At 44.3% G+C, this 18,468-nt stretch overlaps 1 protein-coding gene across 1 annotated transcript in view; it reads right to left on the bottom strand.

Moving 5' to 3' along the window:
- LOC144819964 (bifunctional heparan sulfate N-deacetylase/N-sulfotransferase 4) overlaps positions 1-18,468 on the bottom strand; it is a 994,778-nt gene that overhangs the window by 88,728 nt on the left and 887,582 nt on the right. Inside the window, exon 9 of the mRNA XM_078677645.1 lies at positions 15,240-15,414. Coding sequence (XP_078533771.1) covers positions 15,240-15,414 — 175 coding nt within the window. The remainder of the gene's footprint in view (positions 1-15,239; positions 15,415-18,468) is intronic.

Below are 18,468 nucleotides of genomic sequence, written 5' to 3'. Positions count from 1 at the left end.
ATGAACACCAGGGTGAGCCAATCAATTAACTGGTCCGGGTAGATGTGCTCAGTATGGACTCAGCACCTCTACCCGGACCAGTTAATGGATTGACTCACCATGGTGTTCCTTGAACCTGACAACGACTTACATTGAAACACATTGCACATGAGGCCGACTGGCATTCATGGTTCAGTAACTACGTTCCTGCAGCCACATCGGATTGTCACCGACAGCACAGGTCCCAACACCTTGTTGCATCATGGGGAAAGTTCCCATATCCCACCACAACAGAGGACATGTCTGCCTTCATCTGGACTCTGAATGCATGTGCGTGGAACTACGCGTGTGTACACACACCTGTGCAAGGTGATGCAGTTCCCTGGTCGGAGCAGCACAGCGTCGTTTGGCAACATTACACATTTGGACTCCTGGCTGGGGGGAGACTACACACATGGCAATGTAGCACGGCATATGACCTTGTCAGACTCTTTCACCTGATCACTGTCAGCAGAGCAGATAGTCTGCGCAGTCAGGTGGCAGGGCACTCTGCAGACCCCATGGCCTGTAAGTTGTGCCTCCTCACACAGGGCAATGGGCAGACACCAAACAACATATGATTCGTCCAGCAAGGCAAGGTGGGCTGAGACCGTTGCCATCTGTAATGATTGGTGTTCAGCTCTGCCTCCCCATTTCCTGCACCTCGAAAGGTTCCCATGTTGCATGCAAGTGCCTTAAGCATGTCCCTGCCTATTGTGGTTGTACCTTGTCCGTACTGACACGCACATGCCAATAAAGTCTACTCAACTTCACTGGTGTCTAACTGTGATGAGTGTTGATTAGGTGGACCACTCGTGTGCCAAAATGAGCATTGTCACTACACAGGCAGGGTCTGACTGATGCATGTACAATGGGGGAGGGTCCCTTTTGACAGCTCCACCTCTGTGAGCCAGACATTGTTTTGGGATAGTTGCTGGCAGACCTGTGCATTTACGTGTCTTCAGCAATGTGAGTATGGTGTCCAACCTCTGACCATGTTGAGCAATGTCATTAAACACAACAGAATGTGTCCACACAGATGTGTGTGAGCAGGTATGCAACGTGATGTTCTATTGTCAAATGTGATGTAGGACATCACTCCTGGCCTGCTACTGATGTGGTTATTCCTACACACAGCCCTATTCAATACATGGACGTGTGCCTCAGTTGGGGGGTTGTGGGATAGCTGTTGATGTGCAATGGGGACACAGCTAGGACCCATCTTCGCAGTCATCCAATTGGGCATGTGTCTCAGATGTAAACATGCACATTGTTGTCATTCACCAGGGGGTACCTTCTTGTGCAATCATTGTCCCTACATACAGCCATGCTTTCATACATGAGTGAACATATTCATTACACATCTGTGTGACTTCAATGTTTTGTTCACATTCTGGTGAATGACGGAGCAGGAGCTGTACATGGTAATCCAAGCCCACATAACATGAGTCCTTTGGAGATTGACAAGTGACTGGGAAGAGGGAGAGTGTAGTCAGCAGCAGGATTGCTGTGTAATTGTCAAGCAGTGTAGATATGGCAGTCCATGTCGGGGGCCGGTTGGATGTCACAGAGTATTCCGGGGGACAGTGGGAGGTGTTGTCCCAGGGCATGATGCATAGAGCTGAACCAGGCCAGAACCGGCCATCTGAAGGTGATGGATGCTACTACCTCCTTCCTCACACAGTAATTCCCATCCGCAACTTACTCCTCTGATACTTCTTCGGTGTCCGGTGTGTCCGGTGTGTGTGGCGGGGAAATGGCTGCATCACTGGGTGCGACTGACACATCAGGGTGCAAATGTGATGGGGCTGCATCACTGGGTGCCACTGACACATCAGGGGTCGGAGATGTGTGTGTCGAAGTTCCCGCTTCAGTTGTCTGGGACTGGCACAGTGGCAGCAATGGCAAGATGATGAACTGCAGGGCGTGGGAGGTCCCAGCTGCATCTCGCTGGTGTTCTGCCGTCGTAGCCATACTTCCAGCCTGCATCTGCTCCATGGTCTCATTTGTCCTCCGCATCTGTGCCAACTCTGTGCTGTCATCGCTGGTGCCTGTCTGACTCGACAGTTCCTGTATCCAAGTAATGGCCCCAGCGAGGTCAACCAAGGATTGTCGGTGAGCATGGTGCGGACAGGGGGTGTCTGTAAGGGACTGTACGTAGTCCCTGATGGGACTCAGACACCCACGTATGGCCTCAAGTTTGGCTGCCACGAGCTCGAAACCCACCCACAGCTGATCCACCAACTACACCTGACAACACAACACACGGCGTTGGAATTCCATATATTGTTCGTGGGGATCCTGGGAGACAGCCGTGGTGGTGTGTGTTTCATGCTGTGTGGTCTGAGCAGGTGGTGGGGTCACCTTGAGGCAGCTGGCCTGCCCTGCTCCTGGGGGTGGGGTGCGGAGGCTGTCCATTATCTGTTTGAGGGTGTCTTGACATATGTGCAGGGTGTCCACTTTATCATGACTGATGGGATTTGTGGTCTGCTATGCAGTAACTGTTGGTTGTCCCTCTGCAATGTTAAGAGGAGATGCAGGTTAACAGAGTTTCCCCTGTATGTTGACACTTTGCAGATGTTTACGTACAGTCCGCATAACAATGCACATTGTGACTGTTTGGTGGAGCTGGCTATTTGATGGCAGACAGTGGGATGTTCGACTACATGACGGATGTGTGGTAGTACCCGTACATTATCATCACACAATGTCAGTCAATGCCAAATGTGAGTGGCCAGTTGCTACGCACAGGCGGAACCTGTTGTGTCCTCTGTCCTGTGGTGTAGGTGTTGCACTTTCAACCACATTGCCGTCATTGCTGATGTTCTATGATTGCTATGTGTGTGTGCTGCATTGTGGGGTAGTTGCCCCTGCAGCCCTGATTTTGAGTACCCTTCTCCCTTTGAAGTGGTGTGTCTTTGAATTGTGTGCTTTTAGGGGGGTGAAATGTTTGCGACTTGGATCATATGTGCTCTAGGACAAATAATGTTGCCCTGTGCATTGCTCGTCGGCTGTGTGTATTGGATGGCATGGGTTGTGGGTGGACATGGATATGTCAGAGTGTGACCTGCTCCTTTACGGATGTGTTCCGCACTGGGCCACCTCCATGTCGATTCGTGCACCATGTCATGTATCTTGGCTGATGCCATGCTATCAGTCATGCAGTGTCACTTGCATAGTCAGTGTGGCTCACACAGCCACTGTTTTTCTGTATTCATCACATGTGCATGGCTCGGTTGTGTTGTTGGTGATTTGGAGGGGGCCCATATGTGCACATAGTGGACGGGGACCTACTTGGTGTTCCTATGTGTGCTGCAGTGTGCCAAGGGTGTCAGGGACATGTTCCACAAGCATTGTGGCTGTGCAGTGTGCGACACATGATTGTGCATGTGTGCCATTGTGCCCATCTCCCCCAGCCCCCCAGTCCCTGATGGTTACTCACCCTGTTGCTGTTGGGTCAGGTCATTTTGAGATGTGGTGTCCATGCCCCCAACACCTACCACCGTCTACACACTGATGGCTGTGGCCACCATTTACTCCAGCTCCTCCAGCTCCTCCTGTGGAGCAGGAGGCCCATCTCCAGTCACCCTTGCTGCCTTCCTGTTGGCGGAAAGCTTCTCCTTCGTTTGGCTGTGCACTTCATGCCAGCGCCTCTTGACCTCCTCCGTTGACCTACTTGACACTCCGACTGCATTGACTTTTGTGACGATGGACTGCCATATTTCCGTTTGGGTTGCCAGTGCCGCAGTGGAGGTGATGAACAGTTGTTGATAGTGTTCTATCACCTCCCTGACGATGATCCGGTCTTCCTGAGCACTGAACCCCGTCTTCCTCTTCTCCTTGCCCTTTCCCGGACACAGGGTTCCTGGCTGGTCCTCTGTGGGGTTTGTGGAGTTCAGCTTGTCCTCTGTACTCGGACCGGGTGCATCCATGGTGCCAGGCGGTTTGAATGGGTTTTGGTGTTATTTTGTTTTGCTTTTATAGTGCAATTATCCACCAGATGCACGGGGTTTGCAGGCCTGTAGCTGGTTTTCGCTGATTTCTGTATCGCGATTGTCCTCATCGCAGCTTTTTTTGCATTTGCGCTTTGCATATTTGCGGTGTGGCATTGATTTTAATGTGGCCATCTAACAGGTTATCTGGTGACTACCGCATGGTAACATTGTTTTGTGAATAATTGGTTAACACAGCGTAAGTTTTCAGCGATAGACTGTGATGTTGAGGGATTCGTTAAGTAACTTTTGCGATGGTTATCACACGTTCTTGAGAATATACCCCTCAGTGTATCATTTTGTCCATGCACATGTTCCATATTTCTAAAGCATGCCATCAGGCAAAGAAGCCACAGCCCAGCAATTTAGAGTATCAGCGCTAAAGCCGGCGGAGTACCGTGTGTGCCTACCTGCACGCTTTGCCATCCGGGGTCCCTGACCTGCTTCCAGCTTTGTCTGCCTGGGGTTTTTTGAGCGTCCCGCCGAGGGAGAACAGCCGCCAGCACTCCGCACCCGCTGTGTCCTCCCCCCGCAGCAGCCCTCCTACATCGGGACTGCCGCCGAGCGGGGGAGTAGACTACAGCCCCCAGAAGCCTCCGCGACTGGCCCGGAAGTCACGTAGAGGCTTAGCGCCCGGAGGCGCTGTAAAAGGGGCTGACCTTGCGGAGGAGCGGGTGTATCAGCGCTAAAGCCGGCGGAGTACCGTGTGTGCCTACCTGCACGCTTTGCCATCCGGGGTCCCTGACCTGCTTCCAGCTTTGTCTGCCTGGGGTTTTTTGAGCGTCCCGCCGAGGGAGAACAGCCGCCAGCACTCCGCACCCGCTGTGTCCTCCCCCCGCCGCAGCCCTCCTACATCGGGACTGCTGCCGAGCGGGGGAGTAGACTACAGCCCCCAGAAGCCTCCGCGACTGGCCCGGAAGTCGCGTAGAGGCTTAGCGCCCGGAGGCGCTGTAAAAGGGGCTGACCTTCCCGCGTCGCGGGACCGCGCGCGGGGCCATGCCCGGGGCTAAGCCCGGGCAAAGGGCGGGCCCTCTGTGGCCCTCAGAGGCCTGAGGAGTCTGAGCTGGGCATACCCCCTGGCCTATTCACTACCACCCCTAAGGTATTTACTTCATTGTTTATAATACTCCACATATATAGCATCTATGGAGCCGAAGTCAAATACCAAGAACTTGGTCAAAAAGACGCCCATTCGTACACGCTCTGTCACAAGGAACACTGCTACTGTAAAAACTCCGCTACCAACATTAACTGCAATCGATCGTATGTTGCAACAAACTATCGTGGTGGTAGCTAACGCTATTGAAAACACCGAGAGACGTTTATCTCTACCACCCAGTGCTTGTTTAACTCAGCACACATTACAACCTGTTGAATGCAGCGTTAATAACATAAATAATATAAATGTGACAACATTATCAAATGACTCCATCTTAATGCAATCCTATACGGGCCTTCCCGGGGGTGAGCCTCCCCACGTGGAAAATGATCTCATAATTTCTGCATTATTTGAAGACAGGGAAAGTCGGTTGTCAATAACGCCAAATTTACAGATTGATGATACACCACCTGAGGCATCGGGGCACAGTAATACGCCCAAGTCTAACGCAGTTTTGATTCCTTGCGAGAACGAAGATCTCATCCCCATAACTGATTCATCCATCATTAGCTGTGCAGATAGCACGCCTGTTCATCGTTCTGCCCACAGTAGACCCAGGCGCACACGCTATAGAAAACTACTGGCCCCAAGCAGGGTATATGTGAAACAAAGGGGTAGGAAAAAGAAAGCAACTTCGTTACAACTAGAGCAGGTAAACAGAGGAGAGCCCCCACCTTCACAGTCAAGTTTAAACTCTGGGTCAAGAGGCAACGCTGACCCCACCACATTTAATGTGGAATCTTTAATGTGTCAAATTGCAGATGCAATGAAGCTCCTTATTTTCCCCCTAACCGACAAACTTGATCTGATATGTAAAAGGGTGGAAAATTTGGAGAAATTAGGCTTAGCTAAGTTAGATATCCTCGAAAACCTGGGCTCGCAAGTTTTTTCAACTTCCTTGCACGTACCCCACACAAATAAGGATAACCTGACTGCAACTAATACAATCAATACACAGGCCCCCCCTGCTAGAAATGTCGCTCCAACGACAACTATTGCCAAGCCTAGTAACATGCATAACTCTGCCAGAAGTAACATGATAAGTGGGCCCTCTGAGACTAGAGGTAGAGAAGCAATGGGTCATACCCCAGTAAATGGGAATTTACTAGCTCACACTCAATATAATAACATTATTCCCGCAGTAATTAATCTCCCGCCAGAAAGTAGACCATATGTGGCTATCCTTGCTAACGTCCCGAAATTAAAACCCTCCCAATTTGAAAATAACGAAACACTTAAAAATAAAATTTTACATTGGCTCGTCCACAATTGTGGATTCCCTCTACGAGGGGCAAGTCAAATTCTTTCAACCCAAAGGGTAGGGTGGGTGGGCCCCCCACCCTAGCAAAAAGGAAATAAGTGGGGACTGTGTAATTATAAATTATAAAACTACCGAATGGGCAAGAGATTCCATCCTTAATGCCCCGATTCCATCCAATAATGATTACAATACCACCCTGTTCCCACTGGACTACTTTTATAGGAATCAGGTGGGATTTAAAGTCCCAGTGCAGAATTTCAAACATCCCAGAGCAATAAATATGCTACGTCCCCCTGCACGGCAGGCTCCAGCACAACCAACTGGGCCCTCCATGCCCCCTCACGGCCAAAACATCCAGTATGTACCACAGCAACCCCCGAATTTACCTGTACCGCAGGCTCTAGTGCAACCAGCTGGACATCTTATGTTTCTCCATGGCCAAAACACTCAACATGCATTACAGCAACCATCGAATCTATTTAGAACACCTAACCCAAATTATCTCAATTTTAATGTTCCTGGGTTAGGTACCAGTGTTCATGGCCAATATGCTGTCCCAACATCTAACAGATTCCAGATTCTCAACTCACTTGATGAAAATGACTGACTGGGGGACACTGCTGCTGCTGGATTACCTGTAATTGAAGAACCTAGGTTGACGGTCCCCGATATAACTGAGGACCCCATAACAGTCACTGCTGTAGTAACAACCAATGACTTAATCCCGGTAGACGTAATCATACGTAACTGTGAGAACGAGCCGGAGAATTATACAACACCATCACTCACAACAGCTACCGACCCACTGTACGTAGAAACAGATGAAAATTTGAGGGTCATCACATGGAATATAGCAGGGTTAGCCTCTAAGGTTAACACCCCCATCTGGGCTGATTTTATCAAACAGGGTTACGACATTATCTGCCTGCAAGAAACCTGGGTCAAGGAAGATGTACACATTGAGGGATACACATCTTTTAGTGTGCAGGCTGTGGCCTCCCAGGCCGGTAGAGCCAAGGGAGGGCTGGTGACTCTGATATCCACTGCACTGACCGAATTCCGCGTTAGTGGCCACACCATATTAGGAGAGCACGCCTCTGTTCTGCGCATGATACACAGCAGATGCAGAGATCTAATAGTAGTGAATTTTTACAACAACATTGTGGGGCATAAACGGGAACTGATTATTTCCGATATTGAGCAGGCCATTGATGTGTCCCTCTCAAGTACACCCAAACAAGCTGCAATCCTCTGGGCTGGAGACTTTAACATCAAAACATGCAACTATGCCCTCAAGGGGGCATGCGGCCACAGGGAGGAGTACACGGGAAGGGAACCCAATGTATATAACCACTTCCCGCATAACAACTATGGTGGTGTTTTAAATAAATTACTTGCTAAATATGACCTGGACCTTTTAGAATGCAATAAGAATGCAAACAACGACAGGTGCCCGACGTTTCATGGTAGAAACAGTCGGTCTTTCATCGACCATATAATGATATCCTGTTCCGTAGTTTACATTAACGTTTGGGTGATTGAACAAACTGTCAGTGACCACAACAGTGTAACGGTTGAACTATTGGGTTGGGGAGCCAAAAGGAACATTTATGGCCAACCAATCCAGGACATTGTGGCAGAAAGACCTAATGGGATGAGGGTGAAATGGATAAAAGTGGACCCCAACCAATTTGTAGCCAATGTGATTACAAACTGTAGCAGAGAGGTTGAATATTGTCTGTCATCCAACCCATGCCCGCGAACTTTGTTATCTAATTTCTTAAATATAACACAAGCAATCGAGAAATCCTTAACACAAAAAGTTCGAAAATTAAGGAAAGTCAAGGCGGCATGGTTTGATAAAAATTGTGCACAATCACTCAAAAGGTTGAAAACCCTACTTGATGCTACTCCAAGAGACGCTAGCAAGATCAGAGAAGAGCGTCATAACTATAAAACTGCACTCTCCACCAGGAAGAAAGAATTACAGGATGAGGCATGGGCCAAATTAGATCTGGCTGCTGACACCAAAGACCACAAACTTTTCTGGGACACTGTAAACAGCCCATTCTTGAAGAATGAGAATTTTCCCGAGCTAACTTCACACGTCAGTTGCCGGGCCTGGATTGCACATTTTACAGGGATTTTTAACTCCGAAATTACCTCTGGTTTTATTCCTGATTTTAATCCTAATGTTTTAACTGATACATAAACCTGTTTTAAATGGGAAAAGATATTGTTTTCTGTGACATTAAGCGAGGTGATCGAGGCAATTGAAATGAGTAAGGGGGGGAAAGCCCCGGGACCGGATGGGGTCCCTGTGGACTTTTACAAATTTGAGATCACCTTATGGGCCCCGATTTTGACCCGTTACTTTAATGCCGCTATTGAAGATAAGTTGCCAACTTCATGGGGTCAATCAATTATTGTGCCTCTCTTTAAAAAGGGCTCCAGGGCAGAAGCACGTAATTATCGCCCAATTTCACTTTTGGACTCGTCGTTAAAGATTTTGAGTCGTGTACTCCTGGCAAGACTAGAGTCCTGGGTTGAAGACAACAATATTCTCTCACCAATTCAATACGGGTTTCGCAGGGGTCTAGGGACTATGGAGCAGTGCGTGAACCTGGAACTCATCATCGGCAAGTACACGAAGGCCAAGGAAGGGAATCTGTTTATGTGCTTTGCCGATTTAAGTTCCGCTTTCGATCTGGTCGAACACGCACTGCTCTGGCCTACTCTACTTGCCATGGGCGCCCCGCCCGAAATCATTCACCTTTTGGCTAGAATGTACAGTAGCCTTTCAAGTAAGGTCAGATTTGGAACAGACGGTGAATGCACCCCCTTTTTTAAAGTCGGCAGAGGGATTCGACAAGGGTGTGTGTTAGCCCCTCTTTTATTTTCCCTTTTTATTAACCAGGTTGATCAATTTTTACAAGACTCTCACGCCGATGCACCTATTATTAATGGAAAGCAAACACCCGTCCTTTTATACGCGGACGACGCGGTTCTGATTTCCAGGACCGCAAATGGGTTGCAAAGGCTAATTGAGAAATTTCATAATTTTATTCTTGGCAGAAAGCTTAAAATTAACAAGGGCAAAACAATGACCATGACCTGTGGAAAGAAAACGAAGAAAAACAAAACATTCTTTTTAGATGGGGATAAACTCGAGGCCGTACAACACTTTTGTTACCTAGGTATCATCTTCTCAGGCGATGGGAGATGGGTAAACGAACAATCAAGTGTCGACCTGAAAATGACTAGAAACGTAAACTGTATTTTCAGATTTGCCTCAAAACTAGGGGGTCGTAGAATCCGAGAGATGATCTCTATTTATAATTCAAGGTGTTTATCCTCTGCCTTATATGGAGCAGGGATATGGGGATATAATACCCAGATTGGCCTATCCATTCAGCAGGAGGAAAACAAGTACCTAAAACGATTATTATGCCTCCCTGCTTCGGCCTCAAATGAGATCACCCACAGAGAGTTAGGTATTAATCATGTTATAGATTTAGTTGCACTTCGCCCCCTGTCCCTTTGGCGGTCCATATGGGCCAAAGAAGAAACCAAGTTTACCCAGGATTTAATCATTGAGTGTATTAAACTTGACCATCACTCAAAAATTCCCTGGCTAAAACACATCCAATCTTGGTATAAGACCCTTTTTGGCCAGGACATTTTTAAAGATTTACCAACAGAATCAGTTTTAACTAAACGTGATCTCAAATTGACTTACCTGGACCACGCAAAAGGGATCAGAATGAAGGAGTATGCAACACAAAGTATGTTCAAACTATATATGGAATATAATCTCAGTATAGGTCTTTCCTCCTACCTCACATTTGTCAGTACTAATTCCCATCGTTTTGTTTTAGCCCGACTGAGGTTGGGAATAGTTCACCACCTTGTGGCCTTCCCCACAGCAAAAAAACCCGGTACATGTTTGTGTCCATGTGATGGGAAATCCAAACAGAGCACCTGCCACTTTTTACTCTTTTGTAATTTTTATACTGGTTTTAGAAAGTTTTATCTGAAGCAATTATTTTTAGATAATAACATGTGCAATTCTAGACCTGCAATGCAACTGATATTTTACTTGGCTTCTCCGGATGTGTGTTATCGCGTGGCCACTTACATTTTAAAATGTATGTGGCAAAGAAAATCTATAATAATATGACCTTTTCCCCTCGAATATCCCTCAGACTGTTATATTTTAAATAGTACTTGTCCTTGCACTAGCGTTCTTTGCACAAACCTTTATTTTTCAACAAATTGCTGCTACAACGCTTACAGCGACCTAATAGCCCTGCACTTTATATTTATTTGGAATTATATGACTATTAGCACTTTATGTATATAACAGGTTCTCTGAACTCTTGCACTTTACATCTGCACTTTTGCACTTATTTTTGTATAACAACTGCTGCTAGACTACACAGAGTGACTACTACTAACTGTTATACTTTAAGTGGTATATGACCCTTGCAATGGCTTTTCTTTGCACTAGCACTTTTTGCATAGACTTTTAGTGTATATAAAATGCTGCTATGACGTTTATAGGGACAAAATGACTTCTTGTTCCCCATACATTTTCTTTGATATGTTGATAGTACTTTGTGTACATAATAGGTTGTGTGATATCTTCTTCGCTTGTACAATAACCGCTGCTAAAATACACAGAGTGACCAATTAATTATGCTCCTAAAAATGATATCCCCGTACTAATTGAACCAAACAAGAATGGTATGGATATCGTTGTTATTTTCCTTTTTTTTTTTAAAACTGTTTCATTATCCAATTGACATAAATATGATTGAAACTGTATTTATGTGTTGCTACATGGTTGTACTTGTTCCAACCGAATAAAGCATTTTTTGAATTTGAGTGGTCTTCTGGATGCATACGCCCTGCCAGTGTCTGGAATGAGAGGCATGGTTGACTCCAGCAGACAAAATCAACAATGACCCCACACTCAAGTAGAAAGCTTGCTTTGCAGCATGTTTTCTGTGATTTTTATTTCAAGAAAAACCTCTGTGGGGATCTACTTCTGAAAACAGAAAAAATGGTGAGCGGGCCTGAATAAAATGCTTGCCCAATTGTCAATCAGTTTTGATGTGATCGCTTCTGCTGCACTGCCATATGCATTTTGACCAAAACTGGGGATATCTGAGGCAATAGGTGGTTCTTCAATGGAAGGCTGAGATGAGAGCCAGGCTCACAAGCCAAGCGAACCAGCCAACAGAACATAAACGACACTCAGACAGGGTCCTAAATGACCCTCTTAATCTTTTCAAAATGGAAAAGTGGTGATTTGAAGTCAGAAAGTACACTTCAGGGCAACCAATTATTTGATGACTTCATTATTTCCATAAATGAGTAAGACTTTCATTGTGATTTTTTATGAAAAAACATTCCAGAAGAACAAACAGTTTGACAAATAAATAATTCAGTGCCTTTGATTGAAGCAACAACAACAAAAATAATAATAAGCCTCAAGAGTAATCAATATAATTTAATTGTATTGTTTTCTTTTATGGAGCGCCCACACGTTCCCATCTGGTCACTGTGATTTGCTGTGCCATTTGTGTTACTAAGTGAAATACTCCTTTATTTTAGTGGGGTCCAGCACCTTGGGGCAAAGGGGATAGTCCCACAAGAAAGTCTAAGGGGAGAATTCCGTGCCTCTTGTTGAGGGGGGCTCGGTATAAGTAAGAGTTGGTAAGCTGCAGAAGGCTTACCTGAACACTGTTATTTTCAGGTTATTATTGAAGGAGGCCATTCTGAGCAAAGCTGCCAGTTGTGCTTTCTACGAGTTCCATTACTGTCAATGGGGTAACCCAAACAAAAAGTCCAAGGACCTGGGTATCAATATGATACAAAAAACATTGGTCCTAGAACAATATCTCAACAATTAAGAAGAAGAATTAATTTCGTAGTACCTATACATTTAGAGCATACAGAAACTTAGCTCGTGGTTACAAAAAACTGTTGTGCTTTGATTAACTTATCGGTTGATTTTCATGGTTGAAATTACTTGGCATGGAGGCAGTTTTTGAGCTGCTGAATATGAATGTTGAGGGTAGGGGGTAGGCCGGTCCCCCTTCTGTTACTTATTGCTCTATTTGGGTGTTAAATTGGTACCAATGAGAAGAATTATTTTGCCCAGTCATGGTTAACATGTGTAAAAACGACAATATAATAAGTAAGTAATATTGTCACAAAATGTATTGCATTGTACTGTACAATTTGCCCTTTTCTGCTGCATAATGTAGTTTCCCGTGGTATATCAGCCCGTGGGTGACCCAGTCTAGAAGCATTGTATAAAGAATTTTAAATGTAATCATTTTTTTCACTGGGAGTCATTGGCGGGATTACAGAGCCGGCGTGAATCTACTAGGTGGCCGTTAATCCTCTGCAATTAATGAACTGGTTGTTGAGGAGGTGTCTGCATAGAAATTGTTATTATTGGAAAAGCAGGATGGTACTCATGCCCTCAAAATAGTCATCCAATGGTTGGTTTGGAGTTGTGGAATTACACTACCAGGATGCATCTATAGGCAACAGGCTAGATCTGTGTGGAGTATGACCCTAAAGTGTTTTGCATTTTCCACAGGAAGTAGGTCATCTCCCAGTTTTTTGGGTGTTTCATAGTATGTTTCAATTAAATATTGGTATCATGCTAGGGGTTGCATTTATGCATAGAAGATAAAACAGAACTTTGATGCGGTGCCTCAAATATGTCTGCTTAACAATGATAACTTGGTTCACAGTACGTCTTGAAAATGAGTCCCAGATATGCAAGAATTCTGAGAATTCTGAGCATCCAGGAACTCCAAGGGATATCTGCTGTGGCATGCTTTTATGAAGTAGCACTGGCACGATACAGATTCCAAGACCCCATGGTATGCGGCACAAGAGTAGTCCACGAGCAAGTACACCGGGGAAGGGCAGGGCATGCCGCAGACACGATGCACTCTGGCAGGAGATAGGACTAGAGTCTCAGAAAGTCTGCAGGCGCGGTGGTGGCTGGACCTGGGAGATAGCGGTGAAGTGCACACATTCAGCAAACGAAAAGAGAGTGACCTATTCTGCATAACAAGACTTTTACTTAGGAGGAAGGCACAGGTTACAAAGGAGAAAAAGACACTTTCATTAGAGATCAGGCTTCTCCAACGAGTAGCTCGTGACCTACTGGTGGCACTCTAGCTAGCTGTAACCAGCCTCCTGTGTGCAACCCAGTGAACTATATAAAAAACTTTATCTGATGGAATTAATATATGTATATCATGACTGAAAAGTGTGTATTTGAGAAAATATATGTGTATTTTCATAACTCAACTGTGAATCTCTGGATAAAAATGGTTTATTTTCCCTAATATATTTAAAACTGACATTTTAGTGATAAATCATGCAGTTTTGTGAGGCTTATTACTCATATCATCACTTAGGTGCCAGGGCATTGCAGGTAAGGCTGTTATACATGATTTATTTACAGACATTCCAGGTCTCTAAAGCTTTTTTATATTACTGCTGACAATCCTGCCTGTAGCTCTGAAGTGATCTCTGCTGCTAATCTTGCATGTGGTGGCCACTAAGGCAATCTTGTCTGATTTTCTCACTATTAAAACACTAATGATATTAGTAGCTCGGGATTATTTTCATTGACTATAAGTAGCTCTTACTACAAAAAGGTCGGAGAACCCTGAATAAGATTAACAGACATGAAAGTAGTACTCAGAGAGTAAAAAGGCTTCAACCACTAAATTAAAACACTTTCAGACTGCCAGTAAACGCCCTCTTTACAACACCTATCTGAGATTCATGAAGGGACTAAATATACAATTAGGGAAGTGATTTAAGATAGAAAAAGTATTGGGTAACCATTTTGTTACAATAATTTCTAATCTTCAACCATCGTTGTAATAGATACTTACATTTATCTAACTTTTCAATCTATGAATATGGATTTAGACAAGCAACAAACTGGCAAAACCCAACATTAAAAAGTGATAAAGTAAATACCAATGACAAAGCATAATTGTAACGTACAAGATTCTAGGCTAAGGATATTCTTAACAAAATCAACAAAGGAGATTACACAATATTTACAGCACCTTTTGCTAAGCAAACTACTCATTTAACTTTTGTTGGTCATACAGCAAAGGATACAATGATCTGGTAATTGGATTATTGAACATATTACCACTTGGGAGCAGGGCAGTGGGCCCTGCCAACACAACCACTCACAGGAATAAAAATGTTTAACACAATAGTAGAGTTAAATTATGGTCTGCATGGGGCCCCTATGCTTGTGGGGCCCACAAACAACTGCCCAGGGTGCCCATTCATTAAGACGGCATTGCTTGAGAGGTAGAATTGTGATGAATGTTGCCCATCTTTACCAGCAAACTTCAAATTACTGCAAAAATGACTCATGTTAATACTAGTGCCACTGAAGGGCCTTCTATTGTTATTCACTGGTAGGAGCTGCACTGAGAGGCCAAATTTGTGAATGGTGCTAACCAAAATATGTAAGTGCACTATTGAAACGTACTAAATAAAAGCAAATTATATTCTTTGTTCTACTTGGACTCAACCAAGATAAAGCATTTTAGGAAAATCCTGTTGTAGTGCTTAAATTAGGAGTACGGACTAATTAATCAAGACAAAGATTGCAATTGTTCTTCGGACCCCGAATGCAACTACATGTGCTGTGATCACGTGAAGGAGTATGCTGTAAGAACTCATAATAAGGGTTTCATACATTATTGAGCGACAAGTATCGGTAAATGGAAATATTGCCTACCTGATACCACGAGTATGCGCGCTCTGATGGGTCAATAAGAATAGTAATGACTTTTGCCTTTGGGACCAATGCGGCAGCTCGCTTTGGAGCTTCCTCTGAATGGAAATAGGTGGCGCTCTTTTCAAACAGGAAGTTACTGCTTGTATTCGCAGGGGTCGGGAAAAAATCCATGTACCTAAGGAGTGAGAGTTACATCTGAATATCAGAAACGCGGGCTAACAGTTAAATACATTCAAAGAGCATCTTTTTACATCTTTTTTATTTTTAGAAGATAAAATACAATAAATCAAGAGCATTTTTCAAATGTTTTACTATGCACCCCAGAAATAAATTTTTTCGAGTCTACCAAGGCAGTCTGGTTGTGCGCCAGTGGAGGAGCTGGCTGCAGCAGTAAGCCAATCTTAGACTATATGACTTGTTCTTTGTTTTCTCCCTTCTGCATTGTAGACCAGCAAAGGGGCATATCAGCAACAACCGACAGTAATTATCCTCGCTCTAAGTGCGCTTAGAGATAATTATCTCTAGACGCACTTAGCGCTAGGATAATTATCGCCGGCTACTGGATTCTATCGCGGAGACAGCATTGTATCGGCAAAGCTTAACTCCAAAGTGATAGAAATCCAAGCTTTAGCTACGAAACTGTGCGATTATCGCAGGAAATCCAGGGATAATCGCACTGTGACAGGTGATACCTTGCTGATAGGGCAGAGTGGACTTAGCCATAATATCCATCTCCCATTGGATATTATGGCTAAGGCAGCTTTGATCAGATCAGGGCACTTAGCGCTAGGATAATTATCGCCGGCTACTGGATTCTATTGCGGAGACAGCATTGTATCGGCAAAGCTTAACTCCAAAGTGATAGAAATCCAAGCTTTAGCTACGAAACTGTGCGATTATCGCAGGAAATCCAGCGATAATCGCACTGTGACAGGTGATACCTTGCTGATAGGGCAGAGTGGACTTAGCCATAATATCCATCTCCCATTGGATATTATGGCTAAGTCAGCTTTGATCAGATCAGGGCACTTGTCTAGCGCACCTCGCTGTTGCACTGCGAAAAGTGGGATTAGTCCCTCAAACGTAACCAGTTCATCCCAGTTCTCTTCTGATAATCCACTGATACCTTATATTTATGCTATTCTTTATTTCCTAATTTATCCTTGTTAAGCTCAATTCATCACTGCGGAGACAGTAAGATTCCATCTGCATATTTTATTAAGCTTTTCATCCACCAGTTGTATGCCGGTTTAGGCTTTGTACAATGGCTCGTTTTCAACAGATGCATCCATAATGAAGTAGGCACACTATTCTCAGACCCAATGCATTTCGAGCCTTCTTGGCTCTTCCTCAGGGGTTCTATAATAAGATGGAAAAAACAACTCAACTGACCAAGTCAGCTTTGAAGCAGGCGTAATGAAACCTGTGCTAAGCGTGGTTAGCGCTACTTTTAACATTGTCGATTGGAGTAATGTCGGTTAGCGACAGTCTCCATGGAAGTTTGGCAAGGTACACTCACTTTGCATCTCACTAGAGATGCAAAGCTGGGTGTTGGTGGAAAGGGCGCTAAGGCAAGGATTCACGCGATAGTGTGACCTTGCTGATAAGGCAATATAATTATTGTTTCTTTTAGCCCAAAAACGGACGCAAAAGCAGCGATAATTGTTTTACGCAGCCTTGATGATATGCCCCAAATTTGGTTGCTGCACTGAGCTGTGTAAAAATGTAGTAATTTTGACACACAGCGCTTAATCCATATTCAAAGTGATTTCATATCAGGTGAAGTCACACACCGTTGAACCTGGCACAAGACTGTGCTGAGTGCTGTTTACATACCATGCCATCTGTCCCAACATATAATAGATCCCAACCAATAAATACAAGAATTGTGAGTGAACTGCAATATCACAAAAATAATTTTACATAAATCCTGAATGTCAAACCTAGAAAATTGCAGTCACCCAGGAGTTAGTGATGGAATCCCTCAATGACTATCAATAAAGGAATTCATGTCTCGTCTCTCTGTGAATTCTGATGTTAGGGTCGTGGGCTGAATAGTAGTGGCAACCTTTAAAAGTGCACCTTTTCCCACAGTAAACCTCTGCATCAGTTACAGTGTCTTGGATTGGCATCCAATAGAGAGAAACAAACTCCAAATGACATTTGGAGCCCTGTTACATAAAAGGTGATGTATTTCAAAGGGTATGGCTTGGTGGTAAATAAACAGATAGCACGAGACTGAAAATACCCAGTGATAAAAAACTGCTCTTGGTTAAGAATTGGAGCACCCTGCCATGTTACTGGCTGCCCAGAATTAAATTGTTTGCTTAGGATCAAGGCTCAGCTTCGTCTACTGCCAGCAGTATGACAGCTTTTGGTAGTATAAGGACAGCAGTGGAGATAAGAATGCTTCACAGAAATAATTCAGCCTCTTTATAATCTTTTTGGGGCTAGGAGAAGCGGATGTTTCTAGATCACAACCAGGCATATACAGACTGTCTTTGTAGTCCTTATCTGCCAGTGTATTACCAGTTGGCATAACAAAATATTGATTGGCATTGATAGTTTTATTTCTAGGTCAGCAGATAGTCATGATCTTTTGATTTGACTATAAATAAAAACAATATATTTACATCTATTGCTTATTTATAGGGGGTCTCACCCATCCCTGTTCATCAATTTGTCTGTTATTGTGTCATTCACACGTTTCTTCCGCTCACAACATATTGCATGCGATGGAAGGACAACCCACTTCAGTGAATGGCTAACTTCATTGTGAACTATGACATTCTGCCATTTTATGAGTGAGCCTTTCACACGCAAATACTTCACTTCATGTCCCAGTACTAGTATGGTAATGCGTTCTTTTTAAAACCAATAAAGTTTGTTTTAGGTATGTTTTTTTCTGACTTACAAGGGTTCAGTAGCATCCCAACAATAAGGTTTTGCAAAAATCATGACAAAACAAAAAGACATTGACCAAGACAATGGCAACCAATGCAGGATAAAATTGGCTTTATCAATGCTTGTTTTTTTAATAGTAGATGCGACAGTGTTAGGCAATCTAGTTTTGGGTTTAGTATCAGTGATCAGCTATCCAAGTACACATTGTAGTGTCTCACGATTACTTTAATAAACAGAGTAGGGTTCTTACGGTGACCCCTAATATCAATAACAGAGACACCAAATCTGTCTTTTCTACCACCTATGTCTTTTTGTTAGTCAATGG

The sequence above is a fragment of the Lissotriton helveticus genome, chromosome 2_1 (genome assembly GCF_964261635.1).
Source record: "Lissotriton helveticus chromosome 2_1, aLisHel1.1, whole genome shotgun sequence".
Taxonomy (NCBI): Eukaryota; Metazoa; Chordata; class Amphibia; order Caudata; family Salamandridae; genus Lissotriton; species Lissotriton helveticus.
This window is presented reverse-complemented; position numbering and strand designations above follow the sequence as displayed.